The 14,940-nt window shown below is 42.3% G+C and overlaps 1 protein-coding gene across 6 annotated transcripts in view; it reads right to left on the reverse strand.

Annotated features, from left to right (window-relative positions):
• The window catches only part of nalcn (sodium leak channel, non-selective), a 272,502-nt gene extending 267,206 nt beyond the window's left edge, over positions 1 to 5,296 (reverse strand). For 3 of the 6 annotated variants that reach the window (XM_055870946.1, XM_055870945.1, XM_055870943.1), the window contains exon 1: positions 5,189 to 5,286. In XM_055870946.1, coding sequence (XP_055726921.1) covers positions 5,189 to 5,246 — 58 coding nt within the window. In that variant the 5' untranslated portion in view covers positions 5,247 to 5,286. Of the gene's footprint in view, positions 1 to 5,188 lie in introns of all 6 variants that reach the window. The other 3 variants (XM_055870944.1, XM_055870942.1, XM_055870947.1) reach the window with 2 other exon arrangements.
• Positions 5,297 to 14,940: the final 9,644 nt, after the last annotated feature.

A 14,940-nucleotide genomic window follows, 5' to 3' on the forward strand; every position in this document is an offset into this window, starting at 1 on the left:
ATTTCAGTAAATTTTTTATGAATTTGTAACGTTACCGACCACCCATATTTATGTTATCCAGAGCGTTGGTGACTGCAACTGTGCTGTCAGATTGTCAGGTCATAAATTCAGAGTGTTTCGCTCTCGGAGCGTTCAGAGCGCACACTGGACGCTCTGGCTGATGAGTAGGGTTGATCCGAACGTTCTGACCTCACAACGGCAGTCAAGCACCCAAGCTAACTGGCTAACATTGGCTAGCTTGCTAGCTACCTCCAGAGACCCACGACATTCGCCTAGTTTCCTGTAATGGATCACAGATATATTTCCACGTACGCATTATGGGGTAATATGTGTAGGCCATTGACACATCTCAACTGAATCCATTTTAAATTCAGGCTGAAAAAAGTAAATGGATGTGAATACTTTAAGGGTAGTTGCTAACATCAGACACTAGGCAATTTTTCTTAAAATTACAGTAGGCAAATAATGCATTCTAAACTAAATAGAAATGTTATTATTAGTTGGCAGAGTCCTTTGTAACATTGTTGTGTTTTTATGTATATATTTATTTATATACAGTACCAGTCAACATTTTGGGCACACCTACTCATTCAATGGTTGAATGAATTCAAGTTGAGTATACAATGTAGACTAATAGTGAAGACATCAAAACTATGAAATAACACATTTGGAATCATGTAGTAACCACAAAAAAAGAGTTACACTAATCAAAATATATTTTAGATTTTAGATTCTTCAGAGTTGCCACCCTTTGCCTTGATGACAGCTTTGCACACTCTTGGAATTCTCTCAACCAGCTTCACCTGGAATGCTTTTCAAACAGTCTTAAAGGAGTTCCCAAATATGCTGAGCACTTATTGGCTGCTTTTTAAAATTGTTGAATGAGCCAATTGTAATCTGGGGATGATTAGGTGATTATGATGATAAGAGGGCCAGATTTGGAATTTAGCCAGGACACTGGGGTTAACACCCCTACTCTTACGATAAGTGCCATGGGATCTTTAGTGACCACAGAGAATCCAGACACCCGTTTAATGTCCCATTCAAAAGACAGCACCCTACACAGGGCAATGTCCCCAATCACTGCCCTAGGGCATTGGGATATGTATTTTAGACCAGAGGAAAGGGACCCTCATACGGGCCCTCTAACACCAATTCCAGCAGCATCTGGTCTCCCATCCAGGGACCGACCAGGACCAACCCTGCTTAGCTTCAAAAGCAAGCCAGCACTGGCATACCTTCACTCTGTGGTCCAACTCATCCAAAACCATCTCATTTGGGTTGAGGTTGGGTGATTGTGGAGGCCAGGTCATCTGAAGCAGCACTCCATCACTCTCCTTCTTGGTCAAATAGCCGTTACAAAGCCTGGAGGTGTTCAACCATGAGGGCCTAATTGACACAGTCTCCTCTGAACAGTTGACGTTGAGATTTGTCTGTTACTTGAACTCTGTGAAACATTTATTTGGGCTGCAATCTGAGGTGGTTAACTGTTATGAACTTATCCTCTGCAGCAGAAGTAACTCTGGGTCTTCCAATCCTGTGGCGGTCCACATCAGAGACAGTTTCATCATAGCGCTTGATGTTTCATGAAGTTTTCCCGATTGACTGACCTTCATGTCTTAAAGTAATGATGGACTGTTGATTCTCTTTGCGTATAGGAGCCGTTCTTGCCATAATATGGACTTGGTCTTTTACCAAATAGGGCTATCTTCTGTATACCTCCCTACCTTGTCACAACATAACTGATTGGCTGAAACGCATTAAGAAGGAAAGAAATTCCAAAAATGAACTTTTAACAAGGCACACCTGTTAATTGAAATGCATTCCAGGTGACTACCTCATGAAACTGGTTGAGAAAATGCCAAGAGTGTGCAATGCTGTCATCAAGGCAAAGGGTGGCTACTTTGAAGAATCTCAAATATAAAATATATTTTGATTTGTTTAACACTTTTTTGGTTACTACATGATTCCATATGTGTTATTTAATAGTTTTTATGTCTTGGGGGGGGGGGCAGCAGACTGATATGCTCAAACAGCTCTCCATGTGTGTTTACGGACATATTCAATCTCTCCCTATCCCAGTCTGCTGTCCCCATATGCTTCAAGATGGCCATCATTGTTCCTGTACCCAAGAAAGCATTGGTAACTGAACTAAATTACTATCGCCCTGTAGCACCCCAATAGATCCACAGACGATGCAATCGCCATCGCACTGCACACTGCCCTATCCCACCTGGATAAGAATGCTGTTCATTGACTATAGCTCAGCATTCAACACCATAGTACCCTCCAAGCTCATCATTAAGCTCGAGGCCCTGGGTGTGAACCCCGCCCTGTGCAACTGGGTCCTGGACTTCCTTACGGGCCGCCCCCCAGGTGGTGAAGGTAAGAAACAACACCTCCACTTTGCTGATCCTCAACACTGGGGCCCTACAAGGGTGTGTGCTAAGCCCCCTCCTGTACTCCATGTTCACCCATGTTTGCGTGGCCATGCACGCCTCCAATCATCAAGTTTGCAGACGACACAACAGTAGTAGGCTTGATTACCAACAATGACGAGACTAATAACCTCTCACTCAACATCAACAAAACAAAGGAGATGAGCGTGAACTTCAGGAAACAGCAGAGGGAGCAGCCCCCTATCCACATCGACGGGAACGCAGTGGGAAAAGTGGAAAGGGTCAAGTTCCTCTGTGTACACATCACTGAGAAACTGAAATGGTCCACCCACACAGACAGTGTGGTAAAGAATGCACAACAGCGAAATTTGGCTTGAAATTTGGCTTGGCACCTAAAACCCTCACAAACTTTAACAGATACACAATTGAGTGAATCCTGTCGGGCTGTATCATCGCCTGGTACGGTAACTGCACCGCCCGCAACCACAGGGCTCTCCAGAGGGTGGTGCGGTCTGCCCGACACAGGGGGCAAACTACCAGCCCTCCAGGACACCTACAGCACCAGATGTCACAGGATGGCAAAAAGATCATCAACAACAACAACCACCCAAGCCACTGCCTGTTCACCCCGCTATCATCCAGAAGACAAGGTCAGTACAGGTACATCAAAGCTGGGACCGAGAGACTGAAAAACTGCTTCTATCTCAAGGCCGTCAGACTGTTAAATAGCCATCACTAGCACATTAAAGGCTGCTAACCTATATATACAGACTTGGAATCACTGGTCACTTTAATAAATGGAACACTAGTCACTAAAATAATGTTTACATATTTTGCATTACTCATCTCATATGTATATACTGTATTCTATTCTACTGTATGGTAGTCTATGCCACTCTGACATTGCTTGTCCATATATTTATATATTCTTAATTCCATTCCTTTACTTAGATTTGTGTGTATTGGGTATATGTTGTGAAATTGTTTGATATTACTTGTTAGATATTACTGCACTGTCGGAGCTAGAAACACAAGCATTTCGCTACACCTGCAATAACATCTGCTAAACACGTGTATGTGACCAATAAAATGTGATTTGTTCTCTTAAGAGCCATGATGCTTGGTCAGAACATTAGCATGCGTCACTTGCGGTACAATTTTGAAAGCATAAGGACCTTATCTTCCCAATAATTAAAAAAAATACGAAAGGCTAAATTGATACACACCTTTATAGGGCTACGGTTTCCACACGGCCATATTTCCATGTAATGGCGGTTGTTTACAGAAAACAAACGAAAGACAGAGCGGACTACCTGTGCTAAATTAGCTATCTGTGTCTCCGAACACCTGTGTGTAAACGGAAGACAGACGCCACTGACGTGTTGTCCCCCCAAAAAATACTGTTGTCTGCAATTGTGTTAAAATAGTGCACAGTAAGTGTGTATTTTGCAGTTGTGAAAATATGTTGACGTGATATGAAAGTAGAGGGAGTTCTGTTTCTAGAACCACACCACAATTGTGAATCGATTCACGTTTGGATGGAGTATTTGGCTGTTTTGGCTTCCAGTGCCAATTTTCCCATTAAACAGAGCATGTAAGGTCCTTGGACTAAGGGGTGACTTTACGCTCTTTTGATCCAATATTGGGCTACGCATGCCCATGCTTAGAGCTTTCATGCACTGGGAGAGACAGACTGTTTGGCTGAAAGTAGAATAGAATAGCTGAAGGCAACCTAAAGTAAAGTGTTGCCAACCACTTTCCAAAGTTAACTTCAAATGCAAATGCAAAATCAATTAAATCCATTGTCTAAGAAAGTTTTTTGATGTGACTGACTTGCATTAAGGCCCTATTTCGTTCATTGGAAAATGTCAAAGGGAATTCAAACCACAAGATCTGTAGTGGTGCCATAGAAAAAGTTGTGCATTTAAAAATCAGCCAATTAAAACTTTGAGACGACAACAACAACAAAAAAACATTTCAAACAAACATGCAAGCACAAAGTATACATTTGATATGTCATTCCATTGACTTCTGAAGGCAATGGGGAAGAGCGTACACATGAGGAACTGAAGATAACAGTTGCAGAAGAGAGGCCTAGCGACTAGAATAATACTATTTCTACACTGTGTTAAAACAGCTTCCAACTGGCTTATCTGTTCCAGACACCATGGCACTATTATAAAGAAGGTCCAGTGTATGGTTTCCTTCCATGACTGATAAAACAATATAATGTCAATCAAACGTACATACACAAAAACAACCGTGTCAGCATCCATCTTCGATTCAAGTGCAACCTGGCTGGCATTGGTTACATCAAATGTAGCAGGTATTTCATCCATTACAGAGATTATGTAGGCAGTTTTGCATTTGGTAATGCATGCCCATATTGAGACTGAAAATCAGCAGACATTGACCGAATGACATCTGCCTCTTCACCAAGGTTACTATGGAAACGGAAAGGAGCCAAGCTACATCTGAAAAATATATGCAAATATATCACGGTATATTGTATCCAATATGTAATGTTCAGCGGTTGTAATGTGTTTCTGTTCGAAGCGAATAAAGCGCTTGTCGAAACGTGAAGAAGAATAATGTCCACCTAATAAAAATGCGGGTTTGGAAGGAAGGACTGGCCATAACCTGTACATACACCGTTTTACTTCCTGGAGATGCTACAAGCAAACACAGATTCAACGCAGTCCTTCGTCGACACTCACACCCTCCACGTTCTCATTCGATCGCTTCAAGGTAATGGAGCATCAAATCAGATAAATGTTTAAATCACTTACGCGATAAGTGTGTATATTCCCGGTTATCGGTGGCAGTGTGTCGTTCTCTCAATGACATCAGCTGTTTTCCGGTGTGTGTTGTGACGATGGAGCGTGCGGGCGCGCGCACGGAGCTGCAATCACCTCCAATAGAGCCATCTGCAGCCTGTGACTAAAACTAGCCTGTCACTAAAACCAATACTATCACCATCAACTGGTGTGTGTATGTGGTAGGGATTATGATGATTTTACATTTAATTAGGGTTTCAAGCAGCGAAGCTGCTGAAGCCAGTATTGTATTTGTTCCAGTTCATTATTGTTATTAATATTATGTTCGCCATGTTATTATATTATTCGCCATTTTGGTGAATCTCCGTGAGATGAAAATGCCCAGGACTGTGCAATTTAGCAACATGGTAAAGGCCGCGCTCATGCAACACCATGCCAATTGGCCACATGGTAGCACCATAATTAACAAATAAGGCATGGTATATAGACTATATACTATATACCACGGCTAAGGGCTGTTCTTTCACGATGCAACGCGGAGTGCCTGGATATAGCCCTTAGCTGTGGTATATTGGCCATATACCACAAACCCCCGAGATTCCTTATTGCTATTATAAACTGGTTACTAACTAACTAGAGCAGTAAAAATGCATGTTTTGTCATACCCGTGGTATACGGTTCGATATACCACGGCTGTCAGCCAATCAGCATTCAGGGCTCGAACTACCCAGTTTATAACAAGCGATTGAAAATGCAAACTTTGAAAGGTTGGCTCCCTTTCCCCATACCCCGTGTGAGCTAGAGTCATGAAATGAATCACGTCATTAGGAATCTGAGCATGGTACTTTCAAAAGTTAGGCCTACCTTTCCACCCCAGACAGAGTAGATTTACCAACGCAGAAACATTTAAGTTTTAACTGCTGGCTACTCTTCTTCCGTGGCTTAACCTAACGAGAGACGGTCACAAGTGTTTCCCTGAAAGCTGTCTAGGTTAAAACATCTTCTATTGTACAGAAAGTGAATAGCTTTATCAATTGATCGTGACAGAATTAGATTACATCTCAAGGAAAGTAAATTGTTTGTCTCCTCGGCTGTAGAAGGTTGTAGCTCAGCATCTGAATGTCAAAGAAACGAAACAATGATATCCCCATATGCATCGGAGCGGAAAGGCAGGCCTAAATTTTGAAAGTACCAGATTCCTAATGACATCTCAGATGTAATTATTTGCAAACAGGGACAGTTTTGTTGTAAACAAGCCACACTGATTTGGCATTGGGAAATGATGATAAGATGAACACATAGGTCTATCTCTCTATCCATTCTTATCCTGCAATATCGGTAATTTGTGTGGTATAAAAAAAGATTCCTCTAATATGTAAAAGGACGTAGATTTGCATGAAATGTTTATAAAAGGCAATTTCTCCTTGGACTTGCGAATACGATGATCGATTCATGAAATGTTTTTACTGTAAAGGAGATCTTTCCACCTCTACTCTTATCCACAGTGGTTTACAAACCCATAACCTTTTGGCCCGCAGCCCTGTACACTATACAAATTCCTGCATTGCCATTTAATGCTTACAGGATGAATAACAATTTCTTATACTGCATATCTAAGGCTCTGTTCAAGAAATGAGGGTAAACGGTAGACATGTTCTCTGCTATCCACTTAGTTTTAATTATTATTTTGGGTATAGGGGAGAGTAACTTTGTTTTTTTTTTCAAGCAATCAGGGAGGTTTTAGGTAAAATATATTTTGCTGAAGGGAAAGCCATCCATTTTAATTCAATTTTTTTATTCTGTTTTAATGTTACTCCTGAATCACTATGATAAATATAATTGTGTTTCTTCGGTGTATTTTTAACAGAGGTGAGATTTACTTTGAAGTGAAATCAGTCGTTGATACAGACACGGTAGCAGGAAGATTTGAATGCCTTCAACCAAGAGGTTGTGTGGTTGAAATTCCATGTTAAATAATAATTACTGTATGAATAAATATCACAATGTAGTCATGAATGTCAAAGTGTGTCAAATATGTAAGTTAACTCCAGGGGACCATGACACAACATCTCAAGAAAGTCCTAAAAACATCCTTGGGAACGTATCCAGAACCAACCGAGAAGTAGACAAAATCTCTGGCTGACCATGACACAACATCCTGGCGACCATTTCGTGACGTCCCAGGGATGTCCTAACGACTCATTATTGTTTGCAGGGATAGCGTTTTAGGTTTGACATAATATTCAGTTGATGCTCACGCAATACACATTTTAGCTCGTCTTAAAGGCCCTCAGAACATTTCAAGAACATTTAGAAAATGTTATATTTAAGTTTGACCTAATATTATCCAAAAATTATCCGCAAGCAAATTCATAGTTCCTTAATAAAGCAGATTGGAATACATCCCCATTATGTTTCTCTAGATTTAATGGGAATTTGCATTTGAGGACTGTATTGTAGGCCCGGTACAAGGTAATATTTGAATAGCATTTAGTCATACACAATTTTTTACACTTTATATGTTGACAGTCTGCACGTCAGGTTTGAACCTGCAACGTTTAGTTCCCAAGCCAGGTCTATTATCCTCTGCCTTCTTAGACATAACTAACCCCGGGAAATACTGGTAACTGGCTGATTCACCATCATTTCACCCATCCTCTTTATATGCTGTGTACTGTACTTCTCGGCCCATATTAACAAGGTATCGATGCCTATGAGTACTGAAGGAGAAAAAAAATAACACAGGAGGGAGCGACCCTATCAAGTATCTCAAAGAAGGAATTATATAAAAATAACAGATGAACAGTACATTTTTCCACAATGTTTTATTTTTTAGATTTTTTTGACCCCTTTTTCCTGATATCCAATTGGTAGTTATAGTCTTGTCCTATCAGTGTAACTACCGTACAGACTCGGGAGAGGCGAAGGTCAAGAGCCATGCGTCCACCGAAACAATTCTTTCTTAACCCAGAAGCACCAATGTGTTGGAGGAAACACTGTACACCTGGCGACCATGTCAGCATGCATTACACACAGCCTACCATAGGAGTCACTAGAGCGCAATGGGACAAGGACAAGCCCTCCCCTTACCCCACTCAGCCAATTGTGTTCCACCTCATGACCGTCTCCCGGTCACGACCAAACCAGGATCTGTAGTGACGATGCTGTGCCTTAGAACACTGCGCCCCTCAGGAGGGCCCCCACAGTGTTTTGTTTTTTACAGAATGAGTGAAGGGATTGTGAATTTAATTTAAGAACAAAGTCAGGTAAGAACAAATTCTTATTTTCAATGATGGCCTAGGAACAGTGGGTTAACTGCCTTGTTCAGGGGCAGAACGACCGATTTTTACCTTGTCAGCTCAGGGATTCGATCTTGCAACCTTCTGGTTACTAGTCTAAGGCTCTAACCACTAGGCTACCTGCCACACCTAAAATAACCCAGCTACCAGCATTTCCCTGGGTTAGTTATGTCTAAGCAGGCTAAAAAAGGAAGCATGGAATTCCTAATTGATCACGAAGCTTTCCGAGAGCTGTCTTGGTGGTGCAGAGGATAAAGGACCTGGCTTGGGAATCCAAACATTGCAGGTTCCAACCCCACATGTGCAGATTGCCAATATCTGAAGTGTAAAAATAGTATAGATTTCTTTGTATGATTAAATACTGTTCATATGTCATGAATTAAATTAAAATGTGGTGTGCCTACCTTGTAGTGGGCCAACAATACATTCCTCAAATGGGAATTTCCATTAAATCTGGAGAGAAACATAATGGGTATGTATTCCAATCTACCTTAAGGAGCCACATATTTGCATGTTGAGAATGTTGTGATACTATTAGGTCAAACTAAAATATTACATTTTTAAATGTTCTTAAAATGTTCTGAGGACCTCCAAGACAAGGTAAAATGTATGTATATTGCGTAAACATAAATTTAACATTATGTTAAATCTAAAACAAACATGCTATGAATGTCATACAAACTGACTTATTTGGAAACTGTTGAACATTGTGCAACATTGTGGGAATGTTCTGTGCAACCTATGTGAATATCACAATAATATTCTTGCAACATCCCAGACAACTCCCATACCTAAATGTAATGTTCTGGGAAACTTTAAAGAACTTCGACTAGGACTTCTGTCAACATTATTACATTATGGGAATGTCCTGTGCAACCTAGCTTAAACACTGTATGAATGTCATCACAACTGAGCGTATTTCGTGTTTTGGGAACCTATCCCTTGTCATTTACCCACTATGTTCCCACAGCCTATTTAAATGTTCTAGGAATCTTTAAAGAACTCAGAAAGGCTGTTCTGTCAACATCTTTGCAACATCAAAGGAATGTTTTGTCAGCACTACTGGACAGTTTTAGTGTTTTGGGAACCTATCTCTTGTCATATTCTCACAATGTTTCCTAAAAAAATGTTTTAGGAAAATTTAAAGAACAAACAGTGTGCTTTGGGAAAGTTCTTGTAACATCAGGTGAAAGTTTTTTTGCACCCTAAAAGAAACATTGTAGAATCATCCGCAAAACTGGACAGTTTTTTGTGTTTTGGGAACATTTATTTTGGGGTGCATATTGTTCCCACAACCTAATGAAACATTCTGGGAACCTTTAAAGAACAGATTAAATGTATTCTAGCAACATTCTTCCAACATCAGGTGAATGTTTTATACAAACATTCTATAATCATTAGCACGACTGGACAGTTTTTGTGTTATGAGAACATTTTCTGCGAGCAGAAGAATGTTCTGGGATTCTTTTCTGAACCAATTTCGGTGTGCTAGGGTTCAATGAAGTTGTGTAGCCGATCTTTGTACACTTGGTAGCGATAGTTTAAACCACACTCACTGCACTGCTTGCAGAATGCATAGAACATCTTGTTGGGAATTAGAAGTTTGGGAAATGCATTCCCATGCACTGACACCGAAGATCCCGTGGAAGTATGGCTGGGAGCTTCTTCTGGTGATGCAGGTACTGTATGCTACCATGCTTTTCAGCATCTCTCCTTTTGGATTGAATGTGTGTTACTGCTATGTCCTGATAGATCTTCATCGCGGTCTGCGACAGACCCCTAATCTATGAAAATATTTGTGGTCTTCCCGGCTTTTGAACATTTCATGGTATTTCTGGAATAAGTGAAACTTGGTGACATACTTTAAGAGCGCAGGAATGCCATAAAGGAATACACGGGCAATGCCAAGAGTTTGTTTTAGTGTTGTATGTAAACATTATTAAAACATTAGTAAAGTGACTAGTGTTCCATTATTAAAGTGGTCAATGATTCCAAGTCTATGTATATAGGGCAGCAGCCTCTAGGGTGCGGGGTTGCGTAACCGGGTGGAAGCCGGCTAGTGATGGCTATTTAACAGTCTGATGGCCTTGAGATAGAAGATGTTTTTCAGTCTCTCGATCCCAGCTTTGATGCACCTGTACTGACCTCGCCTTCTGGATGATAACGGGTTGAACAGACCGTGGCTCAGGTAGTTGATGTCCTCAATTATATTTTTTGGCCTTCCTGTGACATCAGGTGCTGTAGGTGTCCTGGAGGGCAGGTAGTTTGCCCCCGGTGATGCATTGGGCAGACTGCACCACCCTCTGCGGTTGCGGGCAGTGCAGGTGCCGTACCTGGCATTGATACAGCCCAACAGTATGCTCTCAATTGTGCACCTGTAACATTGTGCATCTGTAAAAATCTGTGAGGGTTTTTGTGGCCAAACCAAATTTCTTCAGCCTCCTGAGGTTGAAGAGGCACTGCTGCACCTTCTTCACCACACTGTCTGTGTGGGTGGACCATTTCAGATCGTCAGTGATGTGTACGCCGAGGAACTGGAAACTTTACACCTTCTATACTGTGGTCCCGTCGATGTGGATAGAAGCATACTCCCTCTGCTGTTTCCTGAAGTCCACGATCATCTCCTTTGTTTTGTTGACGTGGAGTGAGAGGTTATTTTCCTGGCACCACTCTCCCAGGGCCCTCACCTCCTCCCTGTAGGCTGTCTTATCATTACTACTGTTGTGTTATCTGCAAACCTGATGATTTAGTTGGAGGCGTGTGTGGCCATGCAGTTTTTGGTGAACAGGGAGTACAGAAGGGGCTGAGCACACACCCTTGTGGTGTTGAGGTGTTGATTCCTACCTTCACCACCTGGGGGTGGCCTATCCCGAAATCCAGCACCCAGTTGCACAGGGCAGGGTTCAGACCCTGGGCCACGAGCCTAATGATGAGCTTGGAGGGTACTATGGTGTTGAAAGCTGAGCTATAGTCAATGAACAGCATTCTTACATAGGTATTCCTCTTGTCCAGATGGGATAGGGCAGTGTGCAGTGTGATGGCGATTGCATTGTCTGTGGGTCTATTTGGGCGGTAAGCAAATTGAAGTGGGTCTAGGGTGTCAGTTAAGGTAGAGGTGATATGACCCTTAACTAGCCTCTCAAAGCACTTCATGATGACAGACGTGAGTGCCATGGGGCTATAGTAATTTAGTTCAGTTACCTTTGCTTTCTTGGTTACAGGAACAAGGGTGGACATCTTGAAGCAAGTGGGGCCGGCAGACTGGGATAGAGAGAGATTGAATATGCCTGTGGACACTCCAGCCAGCTGGCCTGCGCATACTCCAAGGAAGCGGCTAGGGATGCCGTCTAGGCCGGCAGCCTTGTGAGGGTTAACACGCTTAAATGTCTTACTCACGTCGGCCACAGAGAAGGAGAGCCCTCAGTCCTTGGTAGCGGGCCACGTCGTTTGCACTGTGTTAAACCGGTGTGATTAGGACGCTTAGTTAGAACGCTTATTTAGAACGGCCAGTTTCGAATGAATCAACAATCAGCATTTGAGCTGGCCAGACTGTTTTTTTTCAGAAACATTTTACTCACCTCATTTTGTTATAACATCTTGGGTCCGACAGATGATTAGGTGACACCCATAATGCATTGTATGTCAACAAACATGGCTCCACACATAGCTGGAATTATCTTAGCTCATCATAATAAGTACAACTTTCCAAAAAGTATTTTACACACATAATATGTGCCCATTACAATCTATGCAAGAATCGGAATGCATGATTTGTCAATAGAACTTGAAAACGTGAATAAAACAGTAAATATATAAATAATTACCACACAAAACATTTTCTGATAGTGATTTATTGATACAAGTGGCCTGTGCCAGCAGTCAATCACATTACCTCTCACTCCCACTCTGAGCTATTCAGTGTTGTTGTTTATGTTTGTTTATGTATGTAGCGAGTGAGATAAGCTGTAGCATTAGCAATGTCTTTCAAAAGGAGACAACTCGCAAATGCGTAAATTCTGGAGATTTTTTAAATTCTGACAATGAGTCTGAGTATGAAAGTCAGGAATCAGATTCTGACAGTGAGGAGCTGTCCCCCAACCTTGTAGCCATTGAGAACCCTGAATCTGAGGACTCCTTGTCCACTGAAGGTCCCAGATCCCTTTGAAGATGCTGGTGGTGATGGAGGCAGACCGACAGTGGATGAAGTACAGGAGTTCTGTGGTTGCTGGAAGGCCACCAGTAATTTCACCCCTCCTGGCCCTGCTGATTGCTTTGAGGAGTCCCAGTCTGGAGTGCAACGCCCCTTGCCATTTCCATCTGAGGCAGAGTGCTTCAAGTTGTTTCTGACAGAGGAGCTGGTGGGAAACATAGTAGAGGAGACCAATCGCTATGCCTTGGAGCTACAGGAGAAGAGAGAGCCAGGAGTGAGGGGAAAACTCGCCAAATGGGTAACAACCACAATTAGTGAAATGTATACCTTTCTGGTGACAGTCCTCATGGGGATAGTAAAGAAGAACTCCCTAAGAGAATACTGGAGCACAGATCCCATGTTTGCAACTCCCTTCTTTGCCACCCTCTTTTCCCAAGACTGCTTCCTAGTTCTGCTGCGATGCCTGCATTTCGTCAACAATGCTACTGCCGTCCTAAATGACCCGTTATACAAAATAAGAAATGTTCTTACCAGCCTGACATCAGCATTTGGTAGGGTCTTTGTGCCATACAAGGACCTATGCATTGATGAGTCCTTGATGTTATGGAAAGGTAGGCCAGGGGTTCCGTCAGTATATTCCCTGCAATATGCACAGGTTTGGGGTCAAGTTCTTTGTCATGTGCGACATGAAGGCAGGATTTGTCCAGGACATTATAGTTTACACAGGGTCCACCACATCTCAGCAAGGGACACACTGTGTATGTGGACAATTGTTACAGCAGTCCCACACTCTTCCGGCATATGCTCTCCAACAGCACAGGGGCCTGTGGCACAGTCACGTCGAACAGGAAGTGGATGCCGGCATTCGGATGCAGGAAGATGCAGAGAGGGGAGGTGGAGTTCAAGGAGAACAGTCAACAGCTGGCAGTAAAGTGGCATGACAAACGAGACGTCCATGTCCTCTCCACTGTCCATACAGCAACCATGTCGGCCACAGGGAAGGTGGACCACCTGACGGGAGAGAGAAAAATGAAACCAGACTGTGTGCCTGACATGATAAACGGACATGACAAACAGCTTTGTGGAATGCAGTCGGAAAACGAAGATATTTTTCAATCTGATCTGAGGTATTTTTTGTAATTGGACATACAGTTCACGTACAGATACTATTACAACGTTATAAGACGGATTATAGTTTCCCTGCATTAAAATCACCAGCCACTAAGTGTGCCACCTCTGGAAATGCATTTTCTTGTTTGCTTATGGCCCTATACAGCTCGTTAAGTGCGGTCTTAGTGCCAGCATCGGTTTGTGGCGGTAAATAGCTACGAAAATATAGATGAAAACTCTTTTGGGAAATAGTGTGGTCTGCAGCTTATCATAAGGTATTCTAACTCAAAACTTTGCCACTTCCTTAACATTAGTGATTGCACACCAGCTGTTGTTAACAAAGAGACACACTCCTCCACCCTTAACCTTACCCAAAGCTGCTGTTCGGTCTTGACGATGCATAGAAAAACCAGTTAGCTGTACTATATATTATACATGTCCTTGTTCAGCCACGCCACTGAGAAACTTTTACAGTTCTTCAGGTCCCGTTGATAGGAAAGTCTCGAACAGTGCTTGTCCAGTCTGTCCATAATAAAGCGCTGCTCTACCTTCTTAACAACACTATCAACAAGGCAGGTGCTACAGGCCCTAGTTTTGTTGCACCTGGACTACTGTTCAGTCGTGGGTTCAGGTTCCATAAAAATTGTCATTGGCTCAGAACAGGGCAGCATGGCTGGCCCTAGGATGTACACAGAAAGCTAATATTAATAATATGCATGTAAATCTCTTCTGGCTCAAAGTGGAGTAGAGATTGACTTCATTACTACTTGTATTTATGAGAGGTTTTGACATGTTGAATGCACCGAGCTGTCTGTTTGAACTGCTGGCGCGCAGCTCGGACACCAACGTATACCCAACAAAGACATGCCACAAGAGGTCTCTTCACAGTCCAGAACATACTATGTGAGGCGCTTAGTACTACATAGAGCCATGACTACATGGAACTTTATTCCACCTTAAGTAACTGATGCAAGCAGTAAAATTATATGTAAAAAACTGATAAAAATACACCTTATGGAACAGCAGGGACTGTGAAGCAACACAAACATAGGCACAGACACATGCATACACACACGTACACATGGATTTTGTACTGTAGATATATTGTAGTGGTGGAATATGGGCCTGAGGGCACACAGTGTGTTGTGAAATCTGTGAATGAGCAGGAACAGCTAATGGGGATCCATAGCAAATACAAATAGTAC

This window comes from Salvelinus fontinalis, chromosome 19, assembly GCF_029448725.1.
Source record: "Salvelinus fontinalis isolate EN_2023a chromosome 19, ASM2944872v1, whole genome shotgun sequence".
Classification (NCBI taxonomy): domain Eukaryota; kingdom Metazoa; phylum Chordata; class Actinopteri; order Salmoniformes; family Salmonidae; genus Salvelinus; species Salvelinus fontinalis.